This window comes from Centroberyx affinis, unplaced genomic scaffold, assembly GCF_046629955.1.
Source record: "Centroberyx affinis isolate AG114_WGS23_722 - 3 ecotype Tasmania unplaced genomic scaffold, CSIRO-AGI_Caff_v1 ptg004208l_1, whole genome shotgun sequence".
Lineage (NCBI taxonomy): Eukaryota > Metazoa > Chordata > Actinopteri > Beryciformes > Berycidae > Centroberyx > Centroberyx affinis.
Genome location: NW_027281953.1, coordinates 82330 through 110000, shown reverse-complemented (window position 1 = coordinate 110000; position 27671 = coordinate 82330). Strand labels below are relative to the sequence as shown.

Sequence of the window (27671 nt, the reverse complement as noted above, 5' to 3'; positions counted from 1 at the left end):
GGGTGATGGAGCCGGCAGGGCAAGCATCAGTCAAAACAGCAGGAGGCTGAGAGTTAATGTTGACAGATTTTAGTAGAAGTGCTGAAAGATCATCAAGTTCAAAATGAACAGAAGACTTGATGAATGGATTAGTGAACGCCACAAGTTGTTAAAAAGGAGCCGAGGAAGACGATGCAAATAAAACCAAACCAAACCAAAACCACATGAAGGTACAGGACAGGAGGAGGAAAGCAGTGTTCACCAAGAACGAGATAAATGTTTAAGTAATCTAATTGCTGACATAAGATTAGAAAGAGGACAGCTTGAACCGCTTGACCGCCATGAAAACCAGAATATAAACTACCAAGATCAGATGCAGCTGAGTCGAATTTGTTGCCTTTGGATTTTCACTTCCCATTCATTTGAATGAGGCCACAAAAATAGCCTGAAAACTCACATTTAACACGTTGGTGAACAGATTCAACAACAGATCCTGCTTTTAAGACAATATGCTACACCTCGACTGGCGAGAAGAAAAATAGTCTGTTCTAAAATGTCGGACCAACAGTCAGTTGAAAATCACAGCAGCAGGATCTGTTGTTGAATCTGTTCACCAACGTGTTCAATTTAAGTTTTCATTCAAATGAATGGGAAGTAAAAATCTGAACGCTACAAACTCGTCCAGCTGCATCTGATCTTGGTGAGTAGATGATATTCTGGTTTTCATGGTGGTCGAGTGCCACATAACCCCCATGTTAAAACTAAGTGGAATGTTGCTTTAAATCCATATTTCCATGTATACTGAACAAAAATATAAACGCAACACTTTTGTTTTTGCTCACTAACACAGATTTAAACAAATTTGTGAACAAAATTTGAGAGAAATAAGCCTTTTGTGTGCATAGAAAAAGTCTTGGATCTTTTATTTCAACTCATGAAAAATGGGAGCAAAACCAAAAGTGTTGCGTTTATATTTTTCTTCAGTGTATTGTGACGATGCGTAGGGTCATTTCATGCTTTTTAAAAACCACCCCGACCTGTATTTCTGGCTGACGGTCTGCAGGAGGCGCTGTGAGGCCTGCAGGCCCAGCTGCCTGGCCACCTGCAGCATGGAGTGTGGGGACAGGAGGCTGGGGGGGATGGCAGGGAGACCCAGCGGCAGGACCACTGGCTGGGCCTGGTCCCCCGGCTGGGCCTGGGCCTGGGGAGAAGCAGTGGAGCGCTGGCGGACGGGACGGCTTGAACCTCGACTAGAACCGGCAAAGGAGGAGGAAGAGGAGAAGTGGAGGGGGAAAGGAGGGAGAAGATGAAGAAGAAGAAGAGGAGAAGGAAGGGAGAAGATTTAAGATGGGAAGAGCAAGAAACAGGGAGGAGTGGGGAGGAGAGAGGGTTGAGGATGGAGGAGAAGAGGTGGAAGAGAAGAAGGAGAGAAAAGTAAAAAGGGGACAGAAGGAGAGAGCAAGGATGAGAGAAGAGTAGAAAAGGGTTAGAAGGAAGAGGAGGGGGGAAAGGGAGGTAGAGGAGCAGGGAGAGGGAGAGGAGGTCAGGGAGAAGAAAAAGGAAGAAACAAAGTAAGAAAAGGAAGGTAGAGCAAAAGAGGGAGGAGTGGAAGAGAGGAGATGGAGAGGGGGCAGAGAGGAAGAGAGAGAGAGAGAGAGAGGAGGAGCAGGTTGAGGAATTCACCATAAGGAGAGACAGATGACACAGAAAGATCATTACTATGTGGGAGGTAGAGTCTAATGGCAGACAGGGCTAACACCGGTTATTGGTGTTTTTGCCCTTTGGCCATAGTTGCTGGTGGGTTCCAAATTTCACCAGATGCTTTCACTGTTTTACCAGCCAAATTCATTGTTGGAATGAAAAAAAAAAAAACTTGTTTATGATGCCAAAGTCTCTGGTTGGGAAATTTACCACCAACTGCCAAAAATTAAGCTGATGGTGCATAAGGGTGAAGTTGCCCTTCAATGCTGATCTGAAGAATTAGGGCTGCAACTAATGATTATTTTCATTATCGATTCATCTATCAATTATTTCTTTGATTAATCAATCAATCATTTTGCCTATAAAATGTCACAAATAATGACAAATGCCCATCACAGGTTACCAGAGCCCAAAGTGATGTGTTATGATTGCTTACTCAGTCTGACCAGCAGGGTATTCATTTTATAATGATATGACACAGAGAAAAGCAGCAAATCTTAGCATTTGTGAAGCAGTAACCACAAAATGTTTGTTATTTTTACTTAGTAAATGACTAAAATGATTCATTATCAAAATTAGAATCAATTCTTATCAATTGATGAATTGACTAATCATTTCAGCACTAACTCCAATACTGGTTCAGGTTGGGGAACAAGGGAAGCTGCTCTCCAGTCGGGGGTCAAATTCAGCCCCCAGCTGGAAGCTAATGGCGGCGTCTCAGCGTCAGATTCCATATATAGCTTCAACACGGCTCACATGACCGAGGCGGCCTGGCCGGCTTCACGTGGGGAGCAAATATAACACTGACCTACATGTGGAGGGGAATCTGGAGCAGCGCTCTGCCTCTCCCTGCAGGAAACACACATAACTGCAGGAGGAGACAGAAGGCGCCCGGCGCCCCGGGCCGCTCACAGGGAAACGCGTGCGCTGTAACATTATGTTTCCTCCGAGCCGGCTGCGCCACATCACTCCCACGGCCGCTCTGAGACCGTCTGCCGTTTTCACTCCAATTTCCAACCCTGGAGTGGTTTCCCCCTCGGTTCGGTTCGTTTAAACATGTGAGAACCTGGCAGTCGCATTCGGGGTCGGACCAAAAAAGATAAAAATCAGACTAAATCCTTGTTGAGAGGGGGGAGGGTGGTTTAGATATGTTTCTGCATCATGGGTTAAACATAAGACTTTAACATCACAGAAAAATATATAAATAGAAATTATGTTTAATAGAAAAACAGAAAATGTTCAGGGTGGTTTAGCTTGCAGGAGTGTCAAGCAGAATCCCCTATTTCTGAGGAATTCTGAATTGTAAAATGGAGAAATGAAGTGAGAAGGTATCAATTATTTATTAAGAATCTCATTCCATAAGCCGTGGGATGATCCTCTTTGTTATGAATGTTGACTACAACAAGCACAAATTCCCACTGAGAGCTGGACAACAAATGCAGCTGATGCTCCGTGTTTCTTCACCCTGGAACAAAGTCCTTTTTCCCGCATCACATCTCTGACCAGTGAAAGAAACCGCTGCTCTCATGTAGTCCTGTTGATGAATTCTGGTTCGCTTGAAATTGTGCCGTTTTAACGTAACCGAACCGACAGGTAAACGCAGCAAAGAAACAACTCAATCCCATCAACAACACTCTCTCCAATCTTTCCTGTTTCTCTGAAGTAGACGGTGTGATAAAGCAGAAACACCTTGAAACGAAAGAAGAAAGCACGGCGGAGAAAAGACATGAGTCTGTTTAAAAGCTGATTAAGGGCCTCTGTGTTTTGTACGTCTTAACGGGTCTTCTGGCTTCTGATAGACTCATTAGATTAAAGTTTAATTGATCTCTGTGAGGACATTTTGGGGAGTTTGTAGTAGGGCTGTAGTTGAGACCGCCTTGGTCGCGTCCAAGTCCAGATTGAGTCATTAGTGAATCGAGTCCGATTCAAGACCAAGACCGAGGGGGGTTGAGACCGAGTCGAGACCAAGAACGCAAAACTACGAGTCCAATTCGAGACCAATACCATAGCAATGTGTTATCCAAGGCTACCATTGTATTTATTGACTAAAATAGCATATTTTTGTTTATTGCCTAAAATAGAAGGGAGGTTTCTAAAGACATTTCAACAAAATTAGCATGTTTTGAGGACAAAATTAATTGTAGGCAGCTTGTTTATGTTCATAACATACAGTAGTTGCACCTTTACTTAACTAGAAGTGGATTAATCTATTTCACCTACTTAAGAAGGCGAAGACGAAGGAAAAAAGACAGAGAAAGACAGAGCAAGAGCAGGAGTAACGTTACATATGGACATGGTGAGTTTTTTTTTTTTTTTTTTTAAATCAAAACGAAGTCATTGGTTGGGTAGTTGGCATATCACCAATCAGTAGTCACTAAACCTTTCAGTGGGCGCATAACTTTATCAAGTGTGAAAATTGTATTATTCGCTGCTGGTCACTTTCTTAGAAGAGATTATAATTATAAAAACAATAATATTATGTAACCGAGTCATATTCACTACGAGTCCGAGACGAGACCAAGACCGTCAAAAATCAGTCTCGAGTCCGGTCTCGAGTACTACAGCCCTGGTTTGTAGAGCCTGATGCCTTTTATTCCTAATTCCTCAATCTGATGCAAAACCCGTTACCACCTCTTCATGTTGGTAATGTTGTGTTGTGTTACTTACGAGCTGGACGGGTGGCTGTGCAGAGCCAGAGCCTGTTTGGGGTGGGTCGGTGTGCCAGGCGGCGTCCTGCCAAAGCTCTGGTCACTGTAGGATCTCCGTATGGGACTCTGTCACACAGGAGGAGACCAATCAGACGGGGCAACGCACTTCATTAAGGCCATGACACATTTGTAGAGTTTTGTTACAAAATGGCATGTGCCATGATTGAAAGAAGTGACACCTGCTCTTAGATCATGATTGATAGTGCCAAATAAAATACATTTTAAAAGACGCTAAGTCCTTGGTTGGCAAAATGATGAAATGTGGACAAGAGGAATGACTAGATTCTACTACTTGACTAGAAATATTGAATGATGAACTTCAGGCATTTTGTTTTTGCAAAACAAAAGGAAAATGTTTTTAGGTTAAAACTGTTCATTTTGAGGCAACAGAAATGCCTACAGGCTTCACACAGGAATGGGCCTTGAGTACTGGGTCCAGACCTAGATATTACTACATATTACTCAAGATTTATTGTTGACTTGGCACTAGACAGCAGAGTCAAACCCCCTTTCCCACATTTCCCTCTTCTATTCGCTCCAATTTGCTCTCACCACAAGAAAGCCTTCTACCTCTCACTGTTTTTTCAAATTTTTCTGCATTTTTTCATTCCAAATACTACATATCTGTTTGGAAATTTAAGAAATGTGATGCAATGTTCAATGACCAATATTTCAAGTGATATCATCATCAAAAATGCTACAAGATATTAGGACGATTAATCACTTCAATCATTTCTGCTTGAGTTTTGCTTTCATTACAGCAATTCACTTTGTGGAGAGGGGGTGTCACATCTTCCCCTTGATGGCTCACTTAGTTTGGAAGCTAGTTCATTGCAATTGTCACAAAAAATTGATAATGCAATCTGTATGGATCAAATGTTATTGATACCAGCAGCGGCTCCCTGTAGAAGACCTCTCCGTCCCGCTCCCAGCACGGCTCCAGGCCCGGCGAGGGGCAGAGCGTCGCTTTGGACGGGGTGAACAGCGGTCTGGGGCTCATGTCAGGGGTTTCTGTGGAGGTTAAAAAATAAAAGAAATTTAAAAAGAGAGCATAATAAAGCTTGACTTGCAGATAAAAACAGGGTATCTGCAGGTTTCACAAAGCCAATGTTAAGACTTTTTGTAAAGTCTTACTGCTACCTGGAATTGATTTTAATACCAATTTAAAAACCAAAATAGAGAAACAAAGCTGGCAAAAGTCTATTTGTGATTGAATATGGCTAATGAAGGTTCAGAAACTATAAACGTGCAGAAGAAGAAAAAGAACAAGAGGAAGTTGATTGTTAAGGGACATGATGGGTCAAATATGTCAAATAAAGCAGAAATGCCAAAATAAAAAATCTTAAATAAGTTTTCATTTGATTTTCATTAACTGTGGTTTCAACATTCGATTTGATTTGAAGATTTTGGCGCTCAGTATGATTTACAGCAGTTTGGGACAGTGCAACAACATTTTTCCATACTTTTCCAAACTTTTTTGTGCAATGTCCCAACTTATCAACGACTGGAAATTACCAAATTATTTTTTTATAGACATTACGCTTTCCAGACAAGTGTAGAAACCTTGAAATATGAGTGTCCCACTTCTCTGGACCCACCTGTGTAGGTCAGCCTGTCGGGGATGTGCATGCTGTAGGCGGGCGGCGGCTCCTCGGGCCTCCTGCGGGACTCCTCCCCCTCCTCCCCCCACCGCTGCCCCGGCCCGACGCTCAGCCGCTCCGGGACGCGCATGTTCTTGTTGATGGCCTCCATGTAGACCGGGTCCCGGCCCGGGACCTGGGACATGTCCCTCGGGAACGGAGTGTAGGACGCCATCCTGTGAACGAACCTGGACACAGAAATTCTTACTTACGGTAAGTACATACTGCAGTGTTTCCTTCAGATTCATTTAGCCTTGGTGGCTACAATGAGAATGTAACATGTGACCTTCTTTCTTAGCTGTTTGCCCAAAAAATGTTTCTGTATAGTTGTCCAAATATCAGGATCTAAACATCCAAATAAGTGAGAAACTGATTAACCCCTGCACTGCTGAAAAACGTTTTTTAGGGAGCTGACAAGTGCAGGAAAAAACACTATAATTTCACAAAGTATTGATTCTTGCCGCACACCAAGTCTCTAGAAACTAGAGCTGCAACGATTAATCGATTAGTTGTCAACTATTAAATTAATCGCCAACTATTTTGATAATCGATTAATCGGTTTGAGTAATTTTTTAAGAAAAATAAGTCAAAATTCCCTGATTCCAGCTTCTTAAATGTGAATATTTTCTGGTTTCTTTACTCCTCTATGACAGTAAACTGAATATCTTTGGGTTGTGGACAAAACAAGACATTTGAGGACGTCATCTTGGGCTTTGGGAAACACTGATCCACATTTTTCACCATTTTCTGACATTTTACAGACCAAACAACTAATCAATGAATCGAGAAAATAATCGACAGACTAATCGACAATGAAAATAATCGTTAGTTGCAGCTCTACTAGAGACAGTTCCTTTATTTTACATGAGATAAAAAGTTCAGAAGCGAAGACTTTAAGAACTTTTTATCTGCCGGTGGGGGCGTTTCTTGTGCTGACGTAGCCGGACGTAGCCGGTGGGGGCGTTTCTCATAGGGAGTCTGCAGGCTGATAGGCAGATAGACCCTTCTCATTTCTCCACCCACAGGAGCAGGAAATAGACCAGAATGCAATGCAGCAACAGCTTGCATATTTGGTGAAATACATCACCTTCTTCCAACAGCTTTTTTTTGTCATTTGAACAATCAGGCACAACACCACAGCATTGTTCTCTCTCCTCTCACACTTTTTCTTGGCTGCGATATCATTGCATTGAACATCATGAATTGATGGCACATAAGAGTGTAAGAGGATCCAAGGGTGGATTTTCCCTTTAAGACTAAGACTAGTTCCACTGGGAAAACACTAAGATACAGTTGGAGCCCAGACTCACTGGAACATAGTTCAGCCCTTTAGGACTCTTGGGAATCTGGGAAGCCACAAGAAGAAGAAACTAGAAACCAAAGATGGGACAATAACTGGTATTATAATAATAACGATTATGACACCGCCACTAATTTTCATTACCGTGAGCACCGTGATGACCGCAGCTCTCGTCTCATCACTGATGTTTTATTTCCCTCTCTAATAAATTGTTATATTCAGGTTGCTGACTGAGTTAAAGTGGATGCAGACCAGTTGAACTTTGAGACTCATTTGACTTTATTTATTTTAGATGTTATTTGGATTTTTATTGTGTTGTTTAAAACTATCCTTACAGTTTCTAAAAGCCAAACCAGCATTGTATTTATGTATTTATTCAGTAGTTTATTTGACAGAGCAGTTAACATAATTACACTTCACGATTAATATATAAACTAAGTGCGCACATAGTTTGTAGCTACTGATAATTTCCAACCCCAGTCCCTAGTTGGGCTTTTACATTGATTACAATGATCTAAAATGTCTTGTTTAGACTAATAAAAATACAGAAATTTAAAAAATATACTACTTTATACATCATCACAATCATACATTATCATTATAAATTTGTTTTTTAAGAAAATAGTCACATGTCTTGTGATATGATAAATTAGTTTTTAGGTAACTGAAGCATATTGCAGTACTGTTTTTAAAGTTTTCATCTTTTGAATAATTATCAAGATCATTTTGGTCGAGATAACAGCAGTGTGAAATGTTCATATGGGCACAGGTCTACCAGAAACCAGGGTTCAATGAAATAAACAGGACTGGCCAACTGGTAGTAGGTTAGGCTGCTGTGTGGCTCAGAATCAAACCTTAATCCAGGAGATTGTCAGCTAAATGTAGACGTCACACTCCTTAACCTGTTCACTACACCTCCAGTTGACTGGTGGGACAAACTCAGAGAGAGGGGGGAGCAATATTATCATTATTATTATCATCATGCCATATTATAGCTGGCCCTCATTTTTTTGTGTTTGTGCACTATGGACCATATGAATTTCCTAAATGGATAAATAGTTCAAACTCAAATATAGTTTAAATAAAAAGTTAGAATTGAACTTGAAACTTGATTTGGGCCAAGCAAACTTTTGAAAAGTCCCCAAAAAATAAGATGCAAATTAGGTGCGTTTTCATCAGCTGGGTTGAAGAGAATAAATTAGCTTCCTGAATATGAAGGGAAAAAACCTATCCAAGAGAAAAAGTGACAGGGACTTTAAAGAATCGATTAGCATTGGAAATATTGTTGTTTTCCTTTTGTATCAGCTACTGTTGGCCATATTTCATGCTGTCCAAAGACAAAAACAAAGGAATGTACTTTGCAATGTTGTATGCAATGGTTCCCAAAGTGAGGTTTCAGGACCACGGGGGGTCTCCCGTAAGAGATAGTTCAATTTCACTATTATTGTAGAAGTTTGCACGTATAGGATGATATTTTATTAGTTTCACTGTCCTCACTGTTACCTCCCTGCCTACAGTACAGATGATTATACAACTCTGCTATCTGACTACAAACATCCTCTGACTGGGCTGCTCAGGACAAAACTGTTACCAAACAGGAGGTGTAACGTCCTTCAAATTAAAATGTTTGGGAAATCATAATGACATCTCTCTTTTTGACAAATACTTCAGTCAAACGTTGCTTCATCACTATTTATTGGACAACTGCGTTTCCATCAGTGACTATTTAACAAAACTTAACATTAGCCCAATTACCGACCAAAAACTTTAATGTGCGGACATAAAACAACGTTTTGCAATATTGACGGTGTTTGCTCGACATGTACCGTCTCCATTCAGTCTTTTCAACTATATGCATCATCATGATTTGCATAAAAACCCTTAGATGGAAACCTATGCTAGCTAGCTAACGTTAGCTAGCTAGCAACAGCAACAGGTTGCTAACGTTAGGTAAGTTATCAAACTTAAACTCACGACATGACACGGGGCAATGACAGTAACATTAGCTTATCTAAATGTTAGTTAAACGTTAGTTAAATCAGGTAACTCAACACCAGACGACAGAGAGAGATGACAAACCTCAGCTGAGGAGCAGAAAGTCTGGGTCACGGTGTCAAACTGGCTGTCAGCGGCTCCGCTTTGCTAACAAACAGCTAACTTTTAACCTTAGCGTCAACGGTAGCTTGGCTAGCCGGCGTTAGCCGACTAATGCTGCCTTCAAGTACTGACAGAAATATCGTAATTTGGGAGACAGTGATTCTTGACCTTTTTCATATCAAGGACCCCTAATTTTGTCCACATTAGAGCCACGGACCCCCATTTGATGAGATTTTGTCCCAAATCGGAGCATATTTATATTGCTAGATATGATTTTGTCCAGAATTCCATGACTGATCAATGTCTGTATTGTAGAGATAACAGTGAAACTATGATCTAAACAGTCATTCTTCTACATTCTCTAATTGTGTTAACTTCTTGTAAATGAAATAATGTTGAAGTTTAACAATTCATCCATTTGCTGGGGACCCCCTGGAACCCCCTCAAGGACCCCTGGTGGTCCCCGGACCCCACGTTGAGAACCACCGAACTAAGAGATCATGGCAATTTGAAGAGGTTAATTATAGTATAATGGAACGTATATATTAAGGTATCAGCATAGAAATATGTGAAGATGACTGTGTGCAGGAAAATTGATTGAATTAAATGGACTGGAATAATATTCCTGCTACAATGCAGTCAACGTCTACTTAATGGAAATAAGTCTCCTCTGCCACAAGCCACCATTTTGGCAGGAAAATGAAGAATTAAGACAAATATGTAAGCTTAAACACATTTGAATATGTTCATAAAGTAATTATTAGTGCTTTACAAACAAGAAAAGGAGAGAAAATTGGCACTTAGTACAGTATAGAGTATTGTGAATGACCAACTTGTCAGGTGACTGGACGTTGGGGTGTAATTTGTGAGAATAATGAAAAAAGATAAATCATCATTCAAACTCAAACTGTCATTTAAAGTAATAGTAATGTAATGTTCGCCAAAATGTGCCAACAATACCAAAATGTTGATTCTGTGTCTAGGGAATGGTGTGTTCACTGTCCAAAAAAGGTGTAGAAGCTTTGCAACTGCGTCACAAATCCCGTCGTAACCACGTCTGACACCATCATGGAGGTCCAGTTTTGTTTTGGCACATTTCAGCACACACACACACACACACACACACACACACACACAGACATTAATTCAAAGAGGAAGTACTGTGAAGAACTGGCGCAGATTGTATGGAAATGCCTCTTTAGCAAAAGTGAAGCACACAAAGCAGCAGATGAGCAGTGAAGCAGATGTCTGTTCTGTTTGTGAATATGTTTGTTTACAAGCCTCAAGATTTACTCAAAAGTTTTCCCTCTCTTCTCTGTATACTGATGTACTGTACAGACCGAACATCATCTGAAATGCTGGTAAAGCCACAGATAATATGGAGTTCTTTCAAGAGGCCTGCAGTAACAGTAAAGGTGAGTGTTTACCAAGCAGATTGGACTTTTATTTCTGCAAACATTTATAAGAGGCAGAGCTGATCTGGAGGAGAAGTAACCTGATTGGTTAAACCTCAGTGGGCGGAGCCAAAGAAACAGTTTTTCAGAGCATTAGTGGCAAAGAAGGGGCTTTTTTTTTTTTTTTTTCATTAATTCATGACCATGGCATTTATGATGTTGGAAGGTCAGCAGCTAGCTAACTAGCTTCCAAGAATGTGAATTGAATGTGAATGACAGGAAACGGAATTGAAATCCATGAAATTCCATGAAATTCCACTTTTGACTTGCTTTGACTGGCTAAAACATTATGAATCTTGTAAAAGATTCATAAAAGTAAGAAAGTTCAACAAATCCAATACATTCGATCATAATGTATGGACTCGATTACTTGTTATGCATCAAATACCACCTGAAAGGAACCTTTCACATTTTATGATAGTAGCACTGATAATATATAATACTATGTGTAATCTCAGATATGTGGTGAGAAAAAAAAAAGGAATTTCATTGAATTAAATTTAACTTCCTGAAATTTCAATTCAATTCCAATTCTCTTTCCTGTAGGGTATTTTTTTTTTTTTTTTTTTTTTTTCAAATTCCAATTCCACTTGAATTGGAATTGATGAGTTCATTCATGAACTGACCCCTGGCCCTGGTTGTGTATTGGTTGAAGGAGTGTGAGAGTCTGGGACAGTCTGTGATTTGACATTCTTTGACATAAGAAACTGTGCAAAAGTCGATATAAAGACTTCACACAAGTGATTTTGTGACTTATTCTGTGGTAATGATGCTGAACTCAAGACACACTGAGACAGACATTCATGCATTAATAAAAATCATTATAAGACATCAGCTGGAGGTTGTCCTTTATTTATATATGTACATATACAGTATAGGTACAATATATATAAATAATGTATGATCGTGTGAAAGTGAGTTTCATGTGGAGGTGGGAATGTTTTTAGCATGGATAGAGCACACAAATATGCACACACACACACACACACACACAGTGATGAATTTTGCATTATGTAATATAAGGATTATGGATCAGATAACCCTGCTGTAAATGCACAAATAGCCTTTTGTATCGATCTCTCCCCATAAAAACTCTGGAATAAACAACCAAATAAAATAAAACTAATTAAGGAAAGAAAAATGTTTAACTGCAAAGTGAAGAAGTGGCTGAAATCTAATCAGGCTTGTAGCCAGGCTTTATATTATCATATAATTTTAAGATTGACTGATTATGGCGTGAAATAAGCAATTAATTAGATTATACATTTCTAAATCACTTGTTTGCTGTGTCATGTGATCTTATCTGTACACATTATGTGCAATTGTGATGCTGTATAAGGGCACAAGACATTTTAGATAGCTGTAGTCTATTTTAAAGCCCAACTAGGCACTGGGGTTGGAAATTATCAGTAGCTACAAACTCCATGTGCAACATCTTTTATATTTCAATTGTGAAGCGAGATTATGTCAACAGCACTGTTCCTATCAAATAAACTACTAAATAATAAAATAAAATCCTGGCAAATGGCCAAAAGACGAGCATCGATCAAACAACAGGTCGATACCCAACAGCACAAATGTCCAGCACTGCAGGTAAATCCATAATGAATGATGCTTTAATCATTATTCAGCTCAAGGTTAACAATAACAAGGGGGACAAAATAAAATAAAATAATATGGATATATAGGAAGACACACATTTCCATACAGGCTGTTTTGGCACATTTCAACCTTCACACACACACTCACACACACACACACACACACACACACACACACACCAACACACACACACACACACACGCTTTAAATAGGCTAAGTGCTGAAATAAAACCAACAATCTTTCTCTTTTTCCCTTTCTCTCTCCTACAAACTGTACATAATAACCCAACACTAATTAATTCACTGTACATAATGAACCAAACATAATAAATCCTTTCTCTCTCAGTATGTGGCAGGAATTTACCTTAGAGGGAACATTCATATCATTTAAACCTTTTGGAACCAAAATATTAACCTCAAGGCTGCAGTTTTTTTCAGACACTGAAGTTACTTGTAGCTTCTGGAAACAAAACCTAAGTGTAAGGCGTTCAAGTTTTTCTTGCTTTTTTAGGTAGTTTTAGGCTTTTTTTTTTTAGCACTGTGGAATATTAGAGGGACTATTACAAGGGACAGCCTGGTGGTTTGAGTGACAGGAAGGTCACAGGTTTGATCCCTCTGCTGACTGCTGAAGGAGCTCTGCCCCCTATACTGTATGTATGCACAGAGACAAATTTGTTATTAGACTACACAGGAATGGAAAGCCAGAAAGCCTTGCAGTTGGTCCACGGTTACCGGTTGCTAGGGAAACCTCTGGTGGTGGAGTTTGGCCGTGAGCGAAGGAGCGAAGAGGAGGAACAGGAGGAGCAGCAGGATGAGAAGAAACGAAAATAAAAGTAAAACGTTTCTCCCCGACCAAAACACAGACCGAGAGATTTGTGTGTCATCTCTCTATTGACAGGACACAACAGTGATTTTCAACCAGTTCATGAAAGCTTTTACATTTGTTTTATGTTTCCGGTTTGTTTGGTTTGTTTGGAATAAACAGAAGAAGAAGAACTGGGTAGTTAGCATGAGCAGCGATAGCCGATAACTGAACAGACAAAGAAAAGAGAAACTCAAACTGCAGGGACAGAGAATCCAAGCTCCGCCCACACTGGTTGATTGACAGGTGATCTATGGGAAGTGCGGTGCAGAAACACCACAGTGAGGCTGAGGGACAAAGATGGAGACTGAATAAAAAACAAAAGCAGGATGTTGCAGATCAGCACTTTAAATACTGGAGGAAGGTTGAGGGTCGTCCAGGGGAAAGACCCATCTGTCATCTCTCTGACAGGCTGCCAATGGACACACAGGATCAATCTGAGGGTCTGTGTGTGTCGATCAATATGTGTGTGTGTGTGTGTGTGTGTGTGTGTGTGTGTGTGTATGTGTGGCAGGGGGTCAGAGCCGGAGAGAGAAAGCTTTCAGCAGCAGTGGAAGCAGCAGGAACACAGCTACCTAGCTCAACGCTGCAAAACCTCTTGCCAAGATTTAAATGAGAAAATAGACCTCGGTTATTAAATCACAAAGTGGGGCTGCAGCAGAGAAGAGCGTCCCATCTCTGCTGATCCAGTGTCCCCAAATGAAATTCTGGTGTCCGGTGTGGACACTGGCGGGAAATCTTCCCCGCCCACATAGATACGATGAAACAAAATTTAAGAGTAAAATCCGAACTGTCTGCCTAAACCAAGTGGGAAAATGTAGATTAGTTTACTTTTATTATTATTTCACTCCCTAGACCAGTGATTCTCAACCTTTTTCATATCAAGGACCCCTAATTTTCTTCCACATTAGGGCCACGGACCTCGATTTAATGAGCTTTTGTCTCTGGGACCCAAATCTGAGAATATCTTTACTGTTAGATATGATTTTGTCCGAATTTCCATGACTACCTGTATTGTATAGCAGAGAGATAACAGTGAAATTATGATCAAAATAGTCTTTCTTCTACATTCTCTAATTGTGTTGTTGGGTTCCATAATTTCATAATTCATCAATTTCCTGGGGACCCCCTGGAAGCCCCCGAAGGACCCCAGGTGGTCCCTGGATCCCCACGTTGAGAACCACTGCCCTAGACGTTGGTGCTGTCTGTCTCACCTCTCTGCCTACAGACAGTTCTGTATAAAATCATATTTAACAGCAAAAATCTCCAGATGGGGTTTCTTGGGACCAAATCTTATCAAATCAAATCTTTCGTTTAAAGAGAAGAGAACATTCACCGCTTCTCTTGGGGCGGGTCGATATGTTCGACACACAGCTGATCCTACGGTTTACATCACATTTTAAACCAAGGTTATTATAGTTTTGCATTTTTCATTAGTTTTTATTTTTTATTTCGTTTTGACTTTTTGTTTTCAATTTCAGTTTAGTTTTAATTCGTTTTTAAAGCGGGTTTGCTAGTTTAGTTTAGTTTTTATTTTTTGAAAATGCTTAGTTTTAGTTTAGTTTTTATTAGTTTCAGTGTTAGTTTTAGTCTTTTTTTGTAATATGGGGTATTTGTCAGGGGCGAGATTAAAAAATTCAAAATACTAGGCGAAAACGAAAACTAAAGACATTTTCTCTATAATTTTAGTTTTGTAAACACACAATATAGTTTCAGTTAGTTATCGTTTTTCTGTAAAGCCTCGTTTTTATTTTTATTTCAGTTAACGAAAATGTTTTTTCACACCTAGTTTTCGTTATTTTGTTAGTTTTCGTTAACGATAACAACCTTGTTTTAAACATTTGCTGACACTCATATCCAGAACTTACAATCAATGGTCTTGGCTGTTGTGGGGATCAAACCTGTGACCTTACTGTTACTCTTAACTACTGAGCCTCTCATGGCTGTACAAACAGAGAAAAACTGTTCCTTTGTGGTTTCTGTCTTTATTTAGACACCAATGAATAGATCAGTCCTGCGCCACACAGATGAAAAAAAAATAACAACAGGTCATTTGTGTCTGTTTAAGTTTTGGATGAAATAAAAAAAAAACACAAAAGGGGCATCAATCCAGTGAGCAGGTATCGTTTCCTTATCCATCGTCTTAATCCTCATTAACAGTCTGGACCTGCATGCTCTTCCTCTCTGCTGTCAGATGTGAAGCTATACTCAAAGAACTTCTTAAAGTCACAATGAAACGGCATTTTGAGAGCGTCTTGCTTCCTTTAATGTGATGTATTTCCTGTTGAAACAGGATGTTGGGGGCGGGACATAACGCAGGGAGGGATCAATCAGTGTGTGTGAACCAATGGGAGATCAGTTAGGGAGAGAAAGAAAGATTTGATGGGAGGGGAAGAGGGGGGCGGGGCTGTTCAAAAAAAATCTGTGATGTTTTATTGGTTGGAATTTTCATGTCGCCTCCTGGTACACGATGATGTCACCACTAAAGATTTTTCTGTTGTCCGGGAAGTAAAAGTAATGAGATTTTTTTGATATAAAAATGCAAGAAAATAAATGTTTTTGTCTTTTTTTTTTCTTTTTTTGGCATAAATTGTGAAACAGGTGTACGGTGTGATAGAATGAGCTCAGAAGGCGAGAAAGGCATTTTTCATTTCAGTGTGACTTTAAAAGTGACTCTCTCTCTCTCTGTTTCTTTTCTCAAAAAAAAAAAAAAAAGGTTTAAAAACAAACACCTGACACATTGATCTACTTCCACGGTTCCCACTAGTCAACGCCATCGCACCTATATCCTTTTTTCCGTCACATCTAATGGTGCGGTTGTGTCTTAGCTGGCAGTGTGGTAAGCTATACAGTGGTGGCCGTTGTAGACATTGCAGAATTATCCTGCTGCATTAGTGCTCCTTTCATTTCCAAACAGTTCCTCTTGGCGGTGCAGCAGCAGTGCAGGAAGGAATCACATTGGTGTGTCTGGTGTTGTAACCGGTGTGGCAGTAGAAGCTCTGGGTAAACCTGAGCAGACGGCACAACTTCTGCTACGTGTAAAGGTGGATGCAGTATCGATTATATAAAATTTCATCCATATACAGCTTTGGCCCGGGACAGATATAGTTAGTTCCATCTCAATTTAAGTAAAAAAAAAAAAAAAAAGTAAACAAAAAAGGTGAAAGCAGTACAAGAAAGTAGTACAATTCTATTTCAATATGCGATATATCCATTTGGGGGGAAAAAACACATTACCTGAAATTCATTGTTCAATTTTTCTGAAACATACACAATCCAGTCAGTGAAAGTGTTATTAACCAACCACTTAAGATACCTAATGTCTTTTAAAAAAGTACCATTAATTTGTTGATGTCATATTTCTCAAATGGTACACATCTCATTTTGGAATGAAGGAAAAGGCCCGTGTGAAATCATTGCAGGCTGTAGCAAAGGCAGTGAAAAACATAAATTAAATAGAATATAAATATAAATATAAGCCACAGACAGGAAGCTGTAAGTGCACCTTATCAGACACGGTGAGGTAAAACTCCATCGATACGCAAACGAAAGTGTAAGCTTCACTTTGCAAAAAAACGTAAACAGAAATTGGAGACGCAGCCGAGACAGAGCGGGAGGTTTGGAGGACGCTTGTGAGGGAATTCAACCCTCAACCCCGGCAGTGTTAGTGCCTTGCTCTACTAGCTGAACTGCAGAGGAAAACACACATATTCAACAAGCTGCTAGTGTCCAAAACCTTGCTGTAAAGTAATGTTTGCTCTCCAATCACAAGAGCAGTTTGTTTTTTTTCTGTTTACCTCTGTGTTTAACAAAAAAACATGACAAATTAGATTTTGAAGCTGCACTTTTCGTGTAAAAATACACCCGTCTGAACAGCTTAAATCACAAATCGGGGCTCAAATTGTCTCCACAAGTTCAGACAATGTACAAATTCATTTCTAATGTGTGGAAATCTTCTCCACGCACAAGCGATGAGTCAAAACCTCTTCACCACTCCCACCCAGCCACGAAGAAGAAGACATTTAGGCCCCGGGAGTGCGCAGTTCATGCCACATAACATGAATTCTGGGTAATGAAATTCCTCAAACTTTGAAAAAAATTCAAACGGTTATCTCTCACTGCCAAACTGCCACGTTGCCTCCAACAGTCTGTTAGCGTAACAGAAAGCCTCACATGACTCCAGTGATGGTGAGGCTGCGTCTCCAAAATCTGTTTTGAATAACACTCAGCTGATATATTTACTTTCATTGCGTCTAGTCTCTACATAACTATACCACTACTCTACCTATATCAAAATTAACAACCATAAACAATGTTGTGATATAATAGTACAAATGATGCAAGCACAGTACAATCCATTTTGCAGCTTCAACAAAGGTGAACTGAGCTTCTAACATTGACTGGAGTGTAGGCTAGGGATTGTTGATTGTGCTCTTTGTGTGTGTGTTGTGTGTGTGTGTGTGTGTGCGCGCGCATGTAAATATATATGTGTGTGTGTGTTTGGATAATCTAGACAAAGAATTACATCTTGTTTCCAAACTGCACATGTAGTAACTTAGTAAGTGTAACTTCTCTTGATTTGTCCCAGTTCAAAAAGGCTTCATCTATGGTTGACCTACATTTTGCAGCAGTACTTCTTGTTCCACATTTGATGTGTCACAGCCGGGGATGTCACTTAAAGAGACAGTTCCTGATTTCAATAAGTGTATCTGAATCATCATGATCTGGGATATTTTAGAATATCTAAAAAGAGCTTGCAGTGCTATTTTGTTTTTCTTTTGGGATATCAGCAGGAAACAGCAGAAACTGTTCAGAAATCAGTTTCAGCTAAAAACATTTATTTGAAAAATCACTTATATTTGTCTTTCTACACAGTGAACTATATTGTGAAATGACTGGCAAATCTTTTGGAATGTACTGAATGTGATTTTTCAAAGTAATGGTTTCCGGCAGTATTGACTTCCACTATGATTGCTAATACAAAAACACCAGTGCTCCTAGTTTATGATGAATCAGACAGCCTCTAAAAACATGAACTATACCTTTATCAATTTTGGCCACCAGCCTGGCAGCTCTAGTTGGCTGCCATTTCCTTTTACACTCATTTAAACCCATTACTACCTATTTTTATCCATTTCCATCACTATCACCATCACTATAACCATTGTCCCCCATTCAAATTGTGGCTAGTGAGGACAATTCTGCCCTACAAAGCCAAACAGCAGTAAGCTTAAATATTGTTTTAAAGGTTAAAGGTGATGAGGAGGGATTAGATTTCAAATCAACAAAGATGATACCATTTCTACTAAATGCAATTAAACAATATACTATCCACTTCTGTATCAACAATCCTTTACGGAGACAGGAGGGAAAGTCTATAATCTCTAATAATCTCTTAGCAGCCTTGGATTTGCCTATAGGCCGAATGGATAGCAACCAGGCTAGAAAAAGATACCTGAAATATATTGTTGTGGTGTGGGTATAAATCCACCTAGTAACAGTATAAGGAAAAGTGAATAGTCTGATAAGGTAGCTTTGTATCCAAATTTACCCCTAGCCCCTTTGGTCCTTGTCTCCAAACACTATAAATTGTAGCTTGAGAAGAGTCAGTTGACCTAAACAAACTGTTGTTTTTTTGGCTTTGTTTGCTAGCTAAATAGCTAGCAGGTAATTTAGCAAAGAAATTGGTGTTAATGTTAACATACTAGCCACTGCTAACGCTAGCTTCTAATAGATACGTTAGCTACTGAGCAATTTACAACAAGACAGTTATGTTTAGCTGACCAGATACAATGGTTAGTTAGCTAACAAGCTAGCAAGAACCACAAAAATGATCAATTTCCAGTCAAAAAGAGCATAGAAATGCCAATAAACAAGTCTACTAAATTCTGCTGAGACACAACCAACTGCTCTCAGTCGTCGTTACCTATGGACCTCCAATATGGCCGCCAGAGGATGTGTTACATCACCTAACACTTTTTATTGGCTGTTTGGCTTTGAAGAGCAGAATTATGCGTTAGCCCAGACTAAAAAAACATACCAGACATGGGCAGGTTGGCTATAAAAAATTATATATCCCTGGTTTCAACTTTTTCACACAAAGTCTCCAGCATAAAGAGATAAACTGCTGCAGGAAAAAGGCCTTTACAGAGTAGATATGAGTTTGGTCCTCTGGTTAATGGTATGACTGGTGGTCATAGTAAGGTAGCACATATGGTAAGCCATAAGACAGTGTACATTTGGCAACAAATTAACTCGCCTCCATTGTCTCCTTTCTATCATGGCACAGGGCTGATGGAAGCATTACTAAGAATATACAGTTTGTACGCATGTTTACCTCATACAGTTAAATTTCCCCACGTAGGAGTGCAGTACTTGGCAACGCGGGTATTTTCTTTCCCTTTTTAAGCTCTTTCATCAACATAAGGCCATGGTGGGCATGTTTCCTCGAGGCATGTTTTCTAGAGTGATGAAAATATCGCTTAAGATGCCCTGTCCAAGGACTAGGAGGACGACTAGCTGCTCTCCATACAGCAGATGATGGGAACGCATGGCTGCCTGGAGGACTTTGCAATCGCTAAATTGTGAAAAAAAAATGTGAACAAGAAGCATAAATGCAGGGATTGTTCTTACAGCAAGTGAACAACAGCTGGTGTGTGGAGGTGTGGAGGTCCGACAACCCCGCAACAATCGAGATACAGTCAATAGCGCAAGTATTAGGACAGTGAAGTGAGGTTGGTCTTGGTCTCTCTGCTGAATCATCTAGAGTGTAACATGGATTTGGCATTAGAGGATGATCAGCTTTCGATTACTGGTCTTTCCTTTGGAGGTGAGATGTTGTTATAATCTCATTGGTGTTTTTTAATCTCACCTGCACATGTATATTTTTCTCTTCTTTTTGTTTCGTTTCATCGCCTGTGCAAATAAATAAACTAATAAAAACATCTTAAACCTCAATGAAATCATGAAAACAGCCAAAAAAAAAACAACAACTTTGGCTCAGTGTCCCAATACTTCCACTATGTACTATATAAAGAGTTCATACTTTATGCACAGCACTATAGTTACAGTATTACCACCACATTCAGAGAACAGTGAAGACACTGATACATAAGAAAGTGTTAATCACACGCTGCCAGCCTGTTGGCATGGAAACCCTACAGTCGCTCAGATTGTTTAGCGAGTGCAGGATCCTGGCTGCAGCGTGTCAGCGACACAGCGTGAGCTCCAAATCCACAGCGCCGTCCCTTGTTGTGGACGGAAACCTGGCTGGTTATCTAGGCTGCTACAAGGGCCAGAGACGGAGGAGTGATCATCTTCTTGCCAAGTCCTCTCCCCGCACCTCGTTGTACTTCTTTTCGGCGCTGTGGCCGCGCCAGGCAGGAGGTCTGGCATCAGCTGTTTGCCAAAGCAAAATAAAGACGAAAAATTAAACATCCAGCTAGGCGCTCAGGCTGTTTTCCTCAAAACGAGAACAATAATCCTGCGTGGCTCGTGAGCTGAGGTGGTAGATTGGCTTTAGCTTGCACCCACCGGGGAAACAAAGGACAGGAGAGGCAAATTTTAGGTGCAGAAAAATACCACAGGAAAAAAAATACATTAGGAGTTGGAGCAACTAGCAGCCAGGAGCGCCAACTGAAGCAGGAACCTCTTTCTTCTCAACCTTGACCTTCCTCTCCATCAGACTCGGCCGGGGTGCGACGGGCCTGCCAGCGTCCTTGGCCTCTGTTTCATTTCTCCTTTACAATCTCCTCATATTTGGGCGGAGGGTCGCTGTAGGAAGGCGCCGAGGTCTCGTCGCCGCTGCTCTCCAGGTGTCCCGTCACCTCCTCGTAGGAAGGGGGCGGCGTGGCGCCGGACAGCCGCGAGGCCACCGACAAGGAGGAGTCCTGCACATAGAGGGCACGAGTGTTCTGCTGGTGAACGGGCTGGGAACAGGCTCCTCCTCCTCCTCCTCCTCCTCCTCGCTCCACGCCGCTCACCACCACGGTGGGGCGCGGGCCGGACTCCTGGTGGGAGCTGTCGGAGTGCGCGGCCGTCTCCCGGTGCACCAGGATGCGCGGCAGGCTGCGGGTGCTGCGGTTGTTGGCCAGGTAGCGGTTCTGGGTGTAGGCGGGCCGCCGGCGCGTGGCCTTCTGCAGCTGGCACCTCCAGAGCAGGAAGAGGGCGATGATGATGAGCAGGGCCACGCCCAGCAGGGGGACCACCATGTAGACGGTGTCGGCGCGCTCCGAGCGGCCCTCGCTGTTGCTGCTCACTGTGTAGACGCTGCGGGTTTTCCAGAACTCCATCTGGGGGGGAGGAGGAGCGGGGAAAGAGACTCTTTACATTTTTACATTTTAGGCATTCAGGTCATGCGCTTTTCCAGAGCAGCTTGTGCTCATTTCTAACATCCAGCGTTTAAATTATAGCGCCCTCATTAGACAAATCAGTGTCATTTGGTGTATGAGTGTATGAGTTTGGGCCGTTCAAAGTTAGAAATTTTGCCCTTTAATTATAGCGCCCCCATCAGGCCAAAGAGCGTCATTTTCAAACGCTGGAACAAAGTGTGAAGATGCATCATCCCTGCAAATTTCGTCAATATCAGACTGACTTCATCAAAGAGGGATTACCTGAAAACTAACCACAACATAGCAGGATTTTTGCCAGTACACCTGTAGTGTGATGCCTAGTCAACCTGCGTACTGACTGGGAAACAGCGGGGAAACGGCGTTCTCTCACCGTTCTCTCTTTGTTCTCGAACACTTCGTTGGCCTCCTCGAAGCTGCAGCTCTCCTCGCCACACTCCCTCTCGATGTTCCCCTGTCTGAACTCCTCCAGGAAGCCGTTGGCTCGAGGGAAACGCTTGAGGACAGAGTGAGCATCCTGGTCACCTAGGAACGCTGCGCAACGAAAACGAAACGCGATTCAAATCTGAGCCATCCGTACCAGGGTCAGGCTGATATATGGATAATGGCCTTTTATGAGATATCGGATATCAGTCATGTGTTTCACTCCCGATATGATGCCGCTTCCTCTCTGACCACCGCGACATGACAACAGTCTATAAAATCTGCAATAAAGTTTTATTTTCTTTGCACATTTATTCATTTGTATGTAAATCAGTTCTTCATTTGAAGGCCTAACATGTTGCAGAAATCCCCCTTACTATTAAATAGTTGTGGTGGGTCTCCCTGTCTTTAAAGAGCAGCTACCACTAAAATAATTTCATTAGTCTGGGTTTCAGTGGAGAGTTTTAGTGTCACATGATGGTTTAAATGCTTCTCCACCCTGACAAGAAGAAAGTCTGGGGGAAAACACTGAATACTTGTAATTTTTTGTCATGAAAATGGAATATCGGCGCAAAATATTGGATATCAGAAACAATCAAAACTCTCGTCTGTCTAACCCTGATCTATAGGTCCTCCCAGTAAACTGCACATTCCTCTGAGCTAAATGTCTTCTGTTGAGGAGGTGAAGAGGTTCAGATTCATCACCTCCTGTAGGTGGAGAAGATTTCCCTCCAGTCGTCACCTGACACTTCATTTGGGAAAGATGCCTGAATCTACAGCGTCTCCTTTAGATTGTTATACTGTATGAATCCAGATAAGGTGGCCATACTTTATATATCCAGAGAAAGAGGAGGGTGTACTTGAAATGGCATAAAATAGCATTGAAAACTCATAGGGTCAAAAAATGTCTTGGCCAGAAAAAATATCCTTGTTTTTATCTTTTTTAGAGAAATTTATTATATCAGGATAAACCCCTTGAGATGTATCATCTCGTTTTCAAGGGGGTCCCAAACAAATACTCACAAAACAAATGGAAGACAGAACAGTACAAGACACAATAATATATAACACAACAATGACAAAACAAACAACAAACAACCAAACAAACAGCAAACTAAATAACAAAAGAAAGAGAGAAAAAAAAGTTACAACCTTAGACTAGACACAATCAGTAAAAAAGAAAAGGATCAATCTATAAATAAAGGAAATAAAGGAACAATGATGGCATTACTGAAAACATCAATCTGCAATCTGTTTTAAGATGAGAAAACAAAATTTTTTTTACCTCAAAGTAAAAAGTTGTAGCAGCGTAACAGTGAAATAAGCTTCACTTCTTCAATATCCAACATTACAAGAAGCCAATAATAAGGTCAAAGGTCAAACATTCCTGTGACCCTCGACTGATCATGCACAGGTGGATCTGGGGGTCACATGTGGGCATGTCTGTGTTTTTGGGGGGTTTGCATGCTAAAAAGGTTGTGAGCTAGAGATCCACCACTGACGACTGAGGATCCGTCCCTGTTGCCACGGGCGACGGTGATGTCACAGGAAGTGACAGCCAGACAGACAGTGACATGGAGCAGCTGAGCTCACTCTGTCTTATCGTTGTGTGTGTGTGTGTGTGTGTGTGTGTGTGTGTGTGTGTGTACATGTCTTAGCTGTTACCACCACCGTGAGTCAAAGATTAAATGTCAAACAAGAAATCATTCACTTTGCTGCATGTGTATAAGTGTGTGTATCCGTGTGTGTGTGTGTATCCACGCGTGTGTGTGTGTGTATCCACGTGTGTGTGTGTGTATCCGTGTGTGTGTGTGTGTCTGTGTGTGGATGCATACGTGGCTTCATTACCTCGTTCAGTGAAACACCAAATACTAATCAATTGAATAATTCACCTAATTTGCAACCATGAATTCCATTAAGGGTGTGTATATGTGTATGTGTGTGTGTGTGTGTGTGTGTGTGTGTATGTATCTCCTTGGATGAGAGGTTGACCTCTGCTTTCAAGTAGCAAGCCAGACAAAACAGCAAAGCAGCCATTTGTTAACGTTACTGATGCCTGAGTGGATGTGACCGGCTCCTGCTCACCTGCGGCCATGCTCCCGCCTGCTACTCACTGTGCAGCACGTCACACACCTGAGGGGAAACACACGGCCATATCACTGACAGGAGCATTTAACCAGGAGACCCAGCTTTCAGTTATCACCTTGTCCTGCCTGAGGGAACATTCACATCTAGAACGATAACTATAAAGATAAAAATACACTACCACTCAACAGTCTGGACCCACCTGACTGAATGTTCTGTGTTTTTCATTCTCTTAAAGCCATTTTGATCTAAAAGGCTTCTGCTTAAATGCCTGAAATGTGTTTCTCAGACAAAATATAAATAGTGAAGTTGATCCTATGTATGAATTTCTTTCCAAAGCCTTGGCCTTTCCATCAAGGCAAAGGGCGGCTACTTTAAAGAATCTAAAATATAAGATAGTTTTTTGATTTGTTTAACACTTTTTTGGTCGCTGCATAATTCTGTTTGTGTTATTTCATAGTTTTGATGTCTTTACTGTTATTCTAAAATGTGAAAAATAGTAGAAAACTAAAGAAAAATGTGTGTCCAACTGGTAGTGTATATCTAAAAAAAAAAAAATACTACAAAATGAAATTGAAATTGTTCTAAGTAAACAGAATGTCTGTGTTCCCAGTACAACAATAACTATGAAAAACATCCGCAACGATAACTATAACTATATTTTTGGTTTGATTTCTTTTGGATGCAGAGACAAAGATAAAACATTTTCAACCAATCAAATTAAAGTTCTAACAAAGAAGGGGGCGGGAAATTTTAGTTTGCTGAGGAACTGATCACTGATATTGTTGTAGTGTGAATGCTTGAGCAACAATGTATCATTATAGTTTATAGTTATCTTTATAGCTATCCTCTTTTATTGCCTTTATGGTTTTATTATTTTTCATTTTGTAATGTTTTCATGGCTTAGTTCATATTATATTTTTGTGCTTATATACCGCTTGTCTTTTTCCCTGCTGAATCCTGTTTCTTCTGCTGTTGCAATGACCTCATTTCCCCACAGGGATCAATAAAGTTTCACTGTATCTAAGAAGATGAAAGATCAAAATCCTGTTCCTCCAGCATTCAGCAAAGGTTTCCACATAAATGCTCTCTCTAAACTCCAGAACGGCACAGAGGATAAAAGATCCTGTGTAATGGAACCTGAATGACAAAAGGGCATGATAGCCTTGCTGTTTCTGTAATCATACAGTGGCTCAAAACAAATGCACCAATTTACACTAAACCTTTCTCTCTATTATACACCGAGTCTGTTCTATCACAGTTTTTATGGCAGCACAAATCCATGCAGCTTGGATTTTAACAGAGGAAATCACATCAGCCCGGTTCCTGCATCACTTCACTGGTTTCCCTGTTTGAGATTCTGCTGATCGCTCATAAAGCTCGGGTTAGTTTGGACCTCAGTTATATCTCCAACCTAGGGCTGAACGATTTTGAAAAAATATCTAATTGCAATTTTTTTGACTGATACTGCAATTGCGATATGATTTGCGATATTAGAGGGAATGATAATTTTTACATCATTATTCTCATTTTCATTGAAAAACGTATTAAAATGATTATGGCGTGATTTTTGCGGGGATCTGTACCAAACAAAGATGTTTTCTTAAGTCTGTAGAATATGATGTGTAGGCCAGGACATCTCTGCAGCACCACAATATTTCATTTAAAATGCTATCCTTTAACAAATATTGCGCCTCCTGCGATTTGAAAATTGCAGCAGGCCATATTGCGATTTCGATAAAATTTCTATTAATTGTTCAGCCCTACTCCAACCTCTTCACCCCCTCTGAGCCTGAGTGTGACCTTTGACCCCTGGGTAGAGGCCTTGTGGTCATCTTTATATCTAGACTTAAAGGGAAAATCCACCTAAAACACTTTCACACTGTTTAAAAAACAGCTATTGGTGATGCACTTTGCATTTCTGGATCCATTTTGTTGTTTGGTATTTTTCTTATTCGCGCACTCCAGATATTTCCAGCAGCTAGAGAGAGATATGAGAAAATGTTTCGGGATGTAAAACCTCAGCGGTAAACGTCAGGTTTTGGTGTCAGTCCCTCAGAATCAAAGAGCGAGGGCTTCTTCTTTCTAGAGCCGCCATTTTGCACCAAGAGACGTTCAACAATCATACAGGGAGAAATCCATCGTAGAAGAAGAAGAGAGACCAATTTCTCCACCCACAGGAGCAGGAGAGAGACCAGAATGCAATGCAGCAGAGAGACATGACATGACTCTCGCTATTTCTTCATTGGAAAAACACTCGCTCTACTATCATTATCGCTCCCTCCACCTACTCATATAACACACAGCTGAAAGCAACAAATTAAGACCTGTTCTCTGGGGGTGGTCGAAAGGCATTCTGGGAAAAGTAGGAAATCACTAACCGAAGTAGAAGTAGATGCGGCAGGTTGAGGGAGAGTGGGTTCACAAAAAAAGTAAACTACAACACAATTACACCACAAAGTAACTGAACATCACAGATTGGTGAGATCTAACAGCGTTAAGAGAATCTGACGGTGGATTTTTGCGGCTCCAAGTGGCAGCGAGACCGTCTGAACTTCAATACCCAGAAATCTTAGAACGTGTCTTCAGTAAACTGCAAACGGCAGCTCTGTGATGCTTTATACCAGAAGGAAACCAAAGAGGAGAAGATCTAACGTCGGTGAGTCCGGCTTTCTCTGCTGCTGTTCAGGAGACAGATTGGATTTCACTCTGACGTTTTGATTCGTCACTTCCTGTCGACAGAGAAGTGACCTGAGGCCAGAATTTAATTTGGGCAAATTTTGGGAGAATCTACAGAGTCTCAGTTAGTGTTGACGGGACGCTCTGCTCTGTTGCAGCCCTACTACTCCTGATTTAGGCTGATGAGGCGGCTGTATTTTTATTTTACATTCATATTTTACAGCTTTAAAGCCCCTGTAAAGGTACAGTAATTCCATGATTTCCTTGTAAATATGTAAGTTGTGGTCTTGTATGCATATAAGATTTGTATACAAAATAAGAAAATTCAATTATACTTTCAAAAAATCTAGCCGTTTTGCTAATGTACTTGATGTACTTGAACTTGATGTAAAGTGGGCGGAGTTTTCCAAGGAGGAAGCCGACGTCTGCAATCTCCAACCAATCAGAATTTAACCAATTAACTCCCGCCTCTTCGTTCTCTTAATTGCGTCTGAGCAAATTCGTCATTTTCGACGTTTTGTTGTGTAAATAGCTAGCTAAACCTCTGCCTTACCTTGTCTGAATATCTATCTATGTATCTATCTATCTGTCTATCTCTCTACCTGTCTCTCTCTCCCTCTACCTGTTCCTCTCTCTCTCCTTCCCCCCCTCACTCGTTCATCCCTCCGTTCAGCCTCATCATGCCCTCCTCAGTTGCATTACACTTCTTCCTTCTTTCCAAATCACTTTTTCAGACCTATAAGTTGTGCTTTTACATAACGATGTTTCTCTTTCCACTCTCCTCTTCTTTTCT

At 40.8% G+C, this 27671-nt stretch overlaps 2 protein-coding genes across 2 annotated transcripts in view; both read right to left on the bottom strand.

Annotated features, from left to right (window-relative positions):
* The window catches only part of LOC139664261 (mitochondrial fission factor homolog B-like), a 13705-nt gene extending 4219 nt beyond the window's left edge, over positions 1–9486 (bottom strand). Inside the window, exons 1-5 of the mRNA XM_071543035.1 lie at positions 9408–9486; positions 5987–6216; positions 5278–5399; positions 4348–4454; positions 1017–1229 (exon numbers count right to left, since the gene is read on the bottom strand). Of these exons, the coding sequence (XP_071399136.1) occupies positions 1017–1229; positions 4348–4454; positions 5278–5399; positions 5987–6203 (659 nt within the window). The 5' untranslated portion in view covers positions 6204–6216; positions 9408–9486. The remainder of the gene's footprint in view (positions 1–1016; positions 1230–4347; positions 4455–5277; positions 5400–5986; positions 6217–9407) is intronic.
* An 11367-nt stretch (positions 9487–20853) lies between these two features.
* Positions 20854–24209, bottom strand: LOC139664262 (transmembrane gamma-carboxyglutamic acid protein 3). The gene is made up of 3 exons (XM_071543036.1): positions 24200–24209; positions 22065–22225; positions 20854–21634 (listed from the first exon to the last, which is right to left on the bottom strand). The coding sequence occupies exons 1-3, from the start codon at positions 24207–24209 to the stop codon at positions 21074–21076; spliced, it is 732 nt and encodes a 243-aa protein (XP_071399137.1). The 3' UTR covers positions 20854–21073.
* Positions 24210–27671: the final 3462 nt, after the last annotated feature.

What these genes read in the sequence shown, in the direction of transcription:
- LOC139664262 (XM_071543036.1), bottom strand. An exon ending in TCGAGAACAAAGAGAGAACG is followed by an intron (nt 21,635 to 22,064) that starts GTGAGAGAACGC and finishes CCTCCCCCCCAG; the next exon opens with ATGGAGTTCTGGAAAACCCG.